Here is a 9,324-nt window from a genome sequence, read left to right as displayed (position 1 = left end):
GAAATACTGGCATTTTTCGATTCGGTTTTTTCTTAGTGTGCCAGTAGCATCATGATCTTCATTCATCATTCCTCTTGATTTTTTTTACAAGTTTGAGGGATGTAAAGAAGTTATCAAAGTAAATGGATAACTTCTTTGTTGCATAATATTTTCCTATCACATCCAAAACATCAAGTACAACTTTTCCAGCAAGTCCATAAGATGCATTAGCCTTATCCTTAGCACCATCTTTGCCTTGGTAAACAGATATATCAAAAACAACCATTTGGATCAGCTGCAACCCATGCTTTATAACCCCATCGCACAGGTTTTCCCCTGACTAACTGTTTTGTGGGATACCGACCAAAATAAGGTATCATTGACTCATCAATGGATATATTTCTTGGCCCAAATACTTCCCCGTACTTGAGGGAGAGATAGAAAAGTGAATTTATTTATTTTTTTTTTTTTTTTGCGTGAGTGAGAGCGAAGGATAAGCATGATAACAACAACTTCCTCATCAGAGTCCATAATACAGCTGAGCCAGGCTGGGTGAGTGCAGCAGCGCCTCTCACCAGCGAGCGTTTTCACACGCGCGACTCAGTGACGCGCGTTCTGACCGCATGATTTACAATCAGCGCTTTGGTCGCGCTGCCAAGTCGCGCGACCAAACTGCTTGTGTGAAAGGGCCTATAAAGCTGCTCAATGGAAGTTGAATCATGCATATGTGGTAATAGTAGCGATGGTACATATATAATGATAATAATAAATAACACACATAAAGATGGTTTGAAATCTTTTACAATTCGGCGTACAAAATCAATCAATGGAATTATAACAACCGAGTAAACCAAGTAGTAATCATTTATTCACACCCAAGAAGCGAGTAAACTCACATCCTTACCCCTCCTGCCACCACCAGCAGGCCACCACAGCATTACCACCACCACCACCACCTGGCGGCGGCGAGGCCAAGCTCCCACCAACACAAACAAGATGGAGAGGAGTGATTTCTCCGCCTATAACTCCTGAATTTGTTGTGTGCGTGGCATATATCTGTGTGAGCCGTGAGTGTGCTGGTGTGTGTGTTGTGTGTGGCGACGTGTGGGGGAAGGAAGTGGCCAAGAGGTGCGGAAGTGACGGCGATGAGAGGAGAGGAAGTTTTGTCATGGACATGTAAACTTGATCTAAACATAGTGAATTAATGTATTGTGGCTCCTCTAGCTCAGGGTGGCAGGAGCCGGGAGCCACAGGAGTGCTGGGAAGGGGACAGCACACGGCAGCAAGGTGAAAAACATAGAGTCCCTTGGTGCCACTCTCCACTCACCACTCAGCACCTGACTGGCACTGGTAGAGGGAGTGCTGTGTGTGCTGTGTGCTGTATCTGTGCCTCCTGCTGTGGTCAACTCAACACCACCACCACCACAGCCCACACCCCTGCAGCTCTAAGGGTGCCATGCTTGCCCCAGGCACCCACACCTCTGCCCTGACCTAGTTTGAGAGTGGTGGCACCCTGCACGATGCCAAAGCTTGGAGGGGCAGCGAAGTGAAAGAACGAGCAAGTGAACAGATGTGTGCTCGGCGGGAACTTGTATTAATGACAGTAATGACTTGTGGACACGCCTCAGAAGTCCCCCGTGGTGGTGAAGGTCAGAGGAGGAAGGGAAGTGTGCATAGGTGGGACATGTGCTAGTGTAAGAAATGACTTGTAGATACAGAACACTAAAATATATGCTTGGCAGGACCTTGTGACGAGAGGAAGGACATGTAATTACCTCAATTCAGTGCCTTGTCAAGTGCCTAGGAATGGAACCGTCTGTCACCACCACATCCTGCTAGTGCCTCTGCTGGCGTGAGTGGGTCTGCACATCACCAGTCCCTTCTCCTCCCTCCTGCACACACTGCTGCCACTGCGCCCAAACCTCCACTATGGACGAAAGGCTCAAGGAACTCCTGCACGTCCACCGCACCAAATTTGCTCAGGTTCTATGCACGTTTTTGTTCTTTGTGTGTAGGGGTTAAGTTAGGTTAGGTTTTGTGTATCAGTTTAGTTAGCTTAGTGTGAGTGATGTGTTTTGAAAGAGTTCTGTTGTTTTTGTTGTTGGTTAAGTTTGGTTTTGTGTAGCAGTTAAGTTAGCTTAGTGCGGGTGATGTGTTTTGAAAGAACTCTGGTTTTTGTTGTTGGTTTAACGTATTAAGTTAGTCTGGGTTGTGAGTGTGTTTTGAAAGAGCTCCAGGGTTTTATGGAAGTAACCTTAGCCCATTAATTCTGAGACTAGTACGTTCTAGTGCTGAGGATCTTTCGGTACAAAGTGAAATGCTGCAATGGAGACTATTGGAGTGCTGAATGGTGTGAGGCAGGTGGAGCACAGATGGAGTGCGTTTGGTGAGTGGTGTAAGACAGGTGGAGTACAGGTGAAGTGTGGTGTGTGGTGTGTTGGACAGTCCTGGTGCTGAGTGGTGTGACAGGTGGAGTGTTAGTGGTGTGTGGGACAATTGTGGTGATGATGGCCCCACTCATTCAAACTTTATTTTTGCAGATTGATGCCGAACGAATTATTCCATTCTTAAGAGACACCGGCCTTGTGTCAGTGGAGGACATTGATGTCATCCGTCGACAGCCGTCCCCGGTGCAGAGAATACACACCCTCCTGGACATCCTGCCGGCCAAGGGCTTCCAGGCATTTCAGGTGAGTCCATCATGGGTGTTGAGTGTGTTGTTAGTGTCACTGCTTGTTAGGTTAGGTTAGGTTTGGTTGGGTTAGGTTAGGTGAGTCCTGCACAGGTGTTGAGTGTGGTGTTAATGCTGCTATTTGTTGGGTTAGGTTAGGTGACTCCAGCACAGTTTTTGAGTGTGGTGTTAATGCTGCTGCTTGTTGGGTTACATTAGGTTGGGTTGGGTTGGGTTAAGTGAGTCCTGCACAGGTGTTAAGTGTGGTGTTAGTGCCACTTGTTGTCATGGTCACAGTGCAATTGACAGGATGACATGTTGGGATTTAATTCTTTCATTGATACAGACTGCCCACAGGTATTCTGGTGCAGTATACGGATCACTCCCTTGGGCCGGTCATGGTGCTGTGGGACCACATGTGTGCTTATGGGGCCAAAGGGTCCTCGGGCGCATGGGTTCAAATCCTGGCCTGGCCTGAGTTAGGAAGGGCATCTACTTGGGATAACAGTTCATAAATGCTAAATCCAAAGTCTTTTGTTTGGAGGCTCCGTCCTAGCCCTGAGAGACTAGGGTAACCAGAAAAATTAATAAAATTGAATAAAAAAATAAAAAGGGTCACTCAGCTGGCAAAACAAAACCCAGTTCTTATGAGGGTGTGTTCCTGACAACTTTCATCAGTGACGTGTACTTGGATACAGAGTGAGAAAACAAATGAAACTGTGCATGTGTGAATGGAGATTGGCAAAGTGAGTTAGAGCTGTTGTGAGGTGGTGAAATGAATGGAAAAGAACACTCTTAAATGTTAAGACTATGTTGAGAGGCTGGAGAATTTGTAAAGGTATATATGAGGGTAATTGAAAGTCCCAAGAGAAGAAGGTCATTTGTAAGGTGCAATTAGGAAGTAGAGCAATGCATGTATGAGAGAGATGGTAATAGAAGCATCAGGACAGGAAGACATGGGGGGGCCTTTCTGCTGAGGCATGAGAGAGGTGGACAAACAGCGCTGAGTGGCATGCTGGTGGCTTGAGTGTTCATGTTAAGAGTAGAGGAGGTAGTGAAAAACATGACAATTTCAGGTTGTCACATATCCCTGTCTCTTGTGTTGTGTTGACATGTCAGGTCGGCTGGTTACAGGATTTGGTGGCCTTGTCTGCATATTCATGTCATCTCTATCACTGTGAGGGATCTTTTGGATTACACCAGTTTATCTAGTTTTTCTTAATATTTACTGAATAATTTTCCTAATAAGTCTCTGATATCCCTTGTGATATTGTAAATGTAATGCTCATTGGGGTCAGACAAACCCTAATTCTTTTTGAAGGGAACTGTTACTTAGTGTAAGCATAGAACATTGGCTGTGAACCTTGTCCCTCAGTAACAATGCCTCAAGTATAGATAGCACTGTGTTTACTTCACTCTGTTCATCCAAACCTTAATCAGGCAAGATCTTTGGTCGTGAACGTTGTATTAGCAAGTGCAGCGCAGGTGTGTGTGTTGGTTGGCACAGGTGATCCTTACTGGTCTTGTTTCCCGCAGACGTTGTGCCTGGCCCTGGAGACCACCTACCCACACCTCCTCACCATCATGCTCATCGGGGCGTCGCAGCGCATGCCATTCTACATCTCCAGACAGAGTGAGTACACCACCTGCAGTCTTGTGTCGTCATGAGGGGCCTGGGGAATGTTTACATGGCTCCAATATTTGTAAAGGGATTTCAGAATGTTTGGCCTTCATTTGGTTGGAGTATGAGAGTTGTAGTCTGTGACAGCTGGCTTGAACAGTCAAGAAGGGTGCTTGGATAAGATTTGTAAAGAAAGTGTGTGAGTGTGAGTGAAAGTGTTGATTGAAGAAGGTAATTTGGAAGGTGCAAGGAGGAGGTAGAGCAGTGCACATATGGGAGGGATGCTAGCAGAGGCTTCGGCAGTCAAGAAGGGTGTGTGTGTTATATTTGATATTTGTCTTGTGGAAGGACTATTTTGTGAGTAATTATTATTGCCAAGTTGAATTTTACTTGCCTGTTGATCTTTGGTGTATCTCTATTATTCATTCCATTACTGACATGTTCTTTGCTTCTTCACTAATTCTGAAATATCCAGAGGTTAAGCGTTCAGTGTCTACCGCTGGGCATGAAGGCATGAAGTGTGGCTTGCAGTGTGGCATGCCCTCCTCTCCCGCCACCTTCAGGATGGGGACTGTGGGTTGAGGGCATTTCTTCTTGTAGAGTTGATCATTTATTTAATAGTAATAATAAAATTTGTACAGCACTCACATCACCCCTGAAGAAGTTTGACAAGCGCTGGTCAGCATCCGAACTCAGACGTCAGTAATCAACCAATAGAAGTAAATAGAAGCAAAGATTGGTATGGAGTGAATGCAGACTTGACTTCTGATGCCTGATTGACTGCTTGTTCCTGACGCCTCCTGTGAATAAGGAGGTCACGCTCTATTTATTCACACAACATTAGGTCACCAAGGGGTTTACAGCGGCGGGCATCAAAAGAGTAAAACGGTGACACAAGGATTGACATGAGTCTGTGATAACCCAAGGGAGGCGAGGGAAGGAGTGTTGGTTTAGGTGATTCCCACGAGACAGACACACTGGAGGTTAGGTGAGGTGTGAGCCATCACCTAATGCAAGTGTCACATTTCTATTATACGATACAGTTACCTTATGAAAACTGTACTTATGAGAAATTCCCTGAGAAAAGAATGAAATAGATTTGAAAGAAGGAAGGAGTTGGCAATACCACCACACAAGAGATGGCCCCATGCAGCACCTCCATGTCTAGTGAGGTGCTGTCCTGGCCTCCACCCTGCAGCCTCCACATACACACAAGCCCCTCCACCTCTGATCACATGCCAACATTCCACCCTTTTATGTCTTTAATGTCAGAATCACAAATTCAGTGCTGTTTTAATTTGCTTGAGTTTGTCATGTGATTAATGGATGGCTGTGGTGAGTGGTGTGTGGCTTCCTCCTCTGCTGTGTTAGGTGTGCCTGATTGTGTTGTGTGGGCCATGGTGGCCCTCTGCTTGGTGGAGGGCTGGCAGAGAGTGATGCATGGCTCCCTCCTCGCTTTCATTGTCCATTTGCAACAGTGCCTGAAATATCTGAAGCATAAAATATTGTTAGTTTCAACTGTAAGAGAAATTTGCTGAAAAATATCCATTGTTTTGTATTCCCTGATGTGATGATGTGTGAGGGAGGTAAGCAGAGGTTGTAAGAATGGGGAAGTAGGAAGTGGGCAGAGCACAGTTGCCACATGTGAATGATTGAGAATATGCCTCTGGGGAGATGTGAGATGTGAGAGGTGAAAACAGCCCAGCACAGCGCTGTCCTCACCTGTGGCTGAGGGGGACTGCCTTGGCATGATCAGTAGCAGTACATGACACATTGCTATCTTCATTTCCTTCCCTGTGTGCTGGTAGTAGAGCTGCTGGGATGTATATAAAGACATGGTAGTCTGCTTGGTCACATCTGTTTATCACCTGTACACTCTCCAGCTTGTAATGATGAACACTTGCCTCTTCACCCAACTTCTCAATCTCAGTATGTGTGGTGTTGACAAAAGGTATGGTACAGTGGGCCACATGACTTGTCCCTCTCCACCAGGGGCTGATGGGGATAAGAGTGTAAATGCTGTGTGTGTGTGTGTGTGTGTGTGTGTGTGTGTGTGTGTGTGTGTGTGTGTGTGTGTGTGTGTGTGTGTGTGTGTGTGTGTGTGTGTGTGTGTGTGTGTGTGTGTGTGTGTGTGTGTGAAGAGAGGTGGATGGTGAGGGAGATGCAGGAAACAGTGTGTGTGTACCTACTTCACCAGTGTCCAATGGCTGAATTTTGAGCCAACATTAGCTGTGATATCTTGACACCATTGTTGTATGCATAGAACAGAGAGCGTCTCTTGGGAAGGGACACAATTTACAGTAAGGTTCACAGCCCGCAAGAAATATTGAGCGGCTTGCAATATAAGTAAGGAAAGCCACAAGAATCCTTCACCCCATCCCTGTCCTACACGTGGCGGTCCTTGTACAGCACGAAAGCCAGATTGTTCTCGTAACATTTTCTTCCTTTGAGCGTAAGTGGCTATCAGTACGATCTAGGAAGGTGCCAGCTGTCCTTTTTTTCTTTGCTGCATGCCTTGTGAACATTACCATTGTTAGTGTGGGGTAAAAGAAGCCACAGGTTGCACCATAAGTAGGTTTGTTGTGCATCCCTTAGTGTCATTGTCAGCAAAGGTATCATAGCATTTTTCTCCACACTGCTGCCTCCCCTCCACCACCAGTATCCACTCCCATGCTACACTACACACACTCCTGTCGTCGTATCTGTTAAGGGATCAAGTTTTTTCCTTAGTTCTCTCTCTCTCTCTCTCTCTCTCTCTCTCTCTCTCTCTCTCTCTCTCTCTCTCTCTCTCTCTCTCTCTCTCTCTCTCTCTCTCTCTCTCTCTCTCTCTCTCTCTCTCTCTCTCTCTCTCTCTCTCTCTCTCTCTCTCTCTCTCTCTCTCTCTCATAACCTCTTTCAAAACTTATTGCACTTTTCTCTTCATTTTACTTCCTTCATCTACTCTCCTTTCACTCTCTCTTACCAGTTCCTTCACTTTCCTATTTCCAAGATTCCTCACTTTAATTTCCTGTGACACTTTCCTCGGCAATATTTTCTCACATGCTCTCCTCTCCTCTCCGTCCCCCCTCCCCAGTCTCAGCTGACCACCACACACTAGTCTTCTCTCTCACCTTCCTGCAAGTCCTCTGTCCCTTGTCATATCTACACCATCTCCTCATGTTACAAATGTCCCTGTTATGGGAGTGAATTTGTGGTGGATTTGACGTGAATTAGCTGTTTTATATTGGTGCATTTACGTCCACATTCTTCAAACTCCATCCCTGTGAACCTACCCTTGTTTATTTTAGTGAGAAGGGTGCAGTGTCGTATGTGTTTGTGTGTTAGATATAAGGCTGTACTCTGGAACTCTTCTCCTTGTACCTCCACTGCTATCAGAAGGCTCTAGTTGAAGTTACATGGGTTTTTAAGAGTGTTTTTTTATGGTTCTAGTGACTGATTGACAAGATTTCTACATTATTAACAGGAGAAACACTCTTGAGAACTTGGCAAATTATCTCTTTGGCCTTGAAACATGATGTGGTGAGAGTAAAGGGTTTTTATGGTGATCTTGTGGTTCTAGTGACAGATTAACAAGATTTATAGATTACTAACAGGAGAAACACTCTTGAGAACCCAGCTGATCATGGGGGATTGGGAACAAGGAATGGGAGGGAAGCTGAGGGAATGGGGGATGGGTAGAGGGAATGAGAGGGGAGATGAGGGAATGGGGGATGGGTAGAGGGAATGGGAGGGGAGCTGAGAGAATGGGGTGTGTGAAGGGAATGGGGAATGGGTGGAGGGAATGGGAGGTGGAAGTGGAGGGAAGTTCTGGTAGTGATCACTGTTTCTGTAAGTTTTGAAAGTACCAACTAACATGGCTGATATGAGAGAGAGAGAGAGAGAGAGAGAGAGAGAGAGAGAGAGAGAGAGAGAGAGAGAGAGAGAGAGAGAGAGAGAGAGAGGTACTTAAAGGTGAGTTGTTCGAGAGAGAGAGAGAGAGAGAGAGAGAGAGAGAGAGAGAGAGAGAGGAAATGTTTTATTCCTAATTCCTGATCTTGACAACTTTGAAAGTCACACACACACACACACACACACACACACACACACACACACACACACAGTTTACTGGAAAAAAAGGAGAACCAAATTCATATACCAGCAAAATATATAATACAAAATCACACACACACACACACACACACACACATACACATACACACACCATTCCGTTGCTCAAATACAAGTTATACTCCATGTTACTGAAAAAGACTGACCTGAGTGGGGTTCGAACCGTGGAGCGGCAGGGGAGGGCGTTTCCGGCGAGCCATGAACAGATATGAGGTGGCTGTCTTCAGAAACGCTTCGCTCTCTCCACTACTGTTTTCCAAGGCCACAGAGATGACTAGCCAGGTTCTCAAGAGTTTTTCCTGTATATAATATAGAAATCTTATTAATCTGTCACTGGAACCACGAAACCCCTTTGAAAACCCTTGAAAACCCGTGTCACTTCAACTAGATCCTTTGAAAGTCGAGGTGTAGTCGAGATGCAGGCAGGCAGGGAGAAGTGTCATAGAAAACGGCTCTGTGAGGAGTGAGGAGGTAACGCGGCGTGACTTGACGTGTGTGTGTGTGTGTGTGTGTGGCAGTGTCAGCATCAGCGTGCATCAATCACCACCAATTATTATGATCGCCCTAATTAATTATCCCAAGTGATCCATTAATAACCCCCGGCGGTAAAGGACTTTATTTATGCGAGGAGGGCGGGGGCGAGAAATGAGAGCTGGATCCATTACCATGTGATGTGGAGGACAGGTTGTGAGCGTGTCAGGGGTAATACACGGCTTGTAGGTGGGCTGTGGGTGGGTGGGTAGGCTGTGGGTGGACTGTGGGTAAGCTGGGTGGGGAGTCGATGGTCCTGGGTACGTGTGACAGTTTGGCGTCATTGAGTGATGGGAAAGAAGATAGAATGTGATGTGATGGATGCCTGTCACTCATTTGTAATTGGTGCTTGTGATGCGTGGGTGAATAGTGGTGAGCGAGTGATGGGTGATTGATGGGTTGTGAAGGAGTAGTG

General features: G+C 46.0%; 1 protein-coding gene and 1 long non-coding RNA gene across 5 annotated transcripts in view; one reads left to right on the top strand and one right to left on the bottom strand.

Moving 5' to 3' along the window:
- The first annotated feature begins 916 nt into the window (after positions 1–916).
- Positions 917–5,813, top strand: LOC135091260 (uncharacterized). 2 transcript variants are annotated; one of them, XM_063988736.1, is made up of 5 exons: positions 917–1,020; positions 1,204–1,962; positions 2,520–2,669; positions 4,187–4,283; positions 4,913–5,813. In XM_063988736.1, the coding sequence occupies exons 2-5, from the start codon at positions 1,909–1,911 to the stop codon at positions 4,975–4,977; spliced, it is 366 nt and encodes a 121-aa protein (XP_063844806.1). In that variant the 5' UTR covers positions 917–1,020; positions 1,204–1,908; the 3' UTR covers positions 4,978–5,813. The 2 variants fall into 2 exon arrangements, with proteins under 2 accessions (XP_063844806.1, XP_063844805.1); XM_063988735.1 differs by having other exon boundaries at positions 923–1,962.
- The window catches only part of LOC135091261 (uncharacterized), a 34,590-nt gene continuing 30,892 nt past the window's right edge, over positions 5,627–9,324 (bottom strand). For 2 of the 3 annotated variants that reach the window (XR_010262454.1, XR_010262453.1), the window contains exons 2-4: positions 8,525–8,677; positions 5,994–6,266; positions 5,627–5,761 (exon numbers count right to left, since the gene is read on the bottom strand). This is a non-coding gene — a long non-coding RNA (uncharacterized LOC135091261). Of the gene's footprint in view, positions 5,762–5,993; positions 6,267–8,524; positions 9,116–9,324 lie in introns of those variants that run through there. The other variant, XR_010262451.1, reaches the window with a different exon arrangement.

Source organism: Scylla paramamosain, chromosome 37, assembly GCF_035594125.1.
Source record: "Scylla paramamosain isolate STU-SP2022 chromosome 37, ASM3559412v1, whole genome shotgun sequence".
Taxonomy (NCBI): domain Eukaryota; kingdom Metazoa; phylum Arthropoda; class Malacostraca; order Decapoda; family Portunidae; genus Scylla; species Scylla paramamosain.
The sequence above is the reverse complement of the archived record's forward strand: the minus strand, read 5'-3'. Positions and strand labels throughout refer to the sequence as shown.

What these genes read in the sequence shown, in the direction of transcription:
- LOC135091260 (XM_063988736.1), top strand. Translation starts at nt 1,909, where the DNA reads ATGGACGAAAGGCTCAAGGAACTCCTGCACGTCCACCGCACCAAATTT. An exon ending in AGGGCTTCCAGGCATTTCAG is followed by an intron (nt 2,670 to 4,186) that starts GTGAGTCCATCA and finishes TGTTTCCCGCAG; the next exon opens with ACGTTGTGCCTGGCCCTGGA. An exon ending in ATTCTACATCTCCAGACAGA is followed by an intron (nt 4,284 to 4,912) that starts GTGAGTACACCA and finishes AAATTTGTACAG; the next exon opens with CACTCACATCACCCCTGAAG.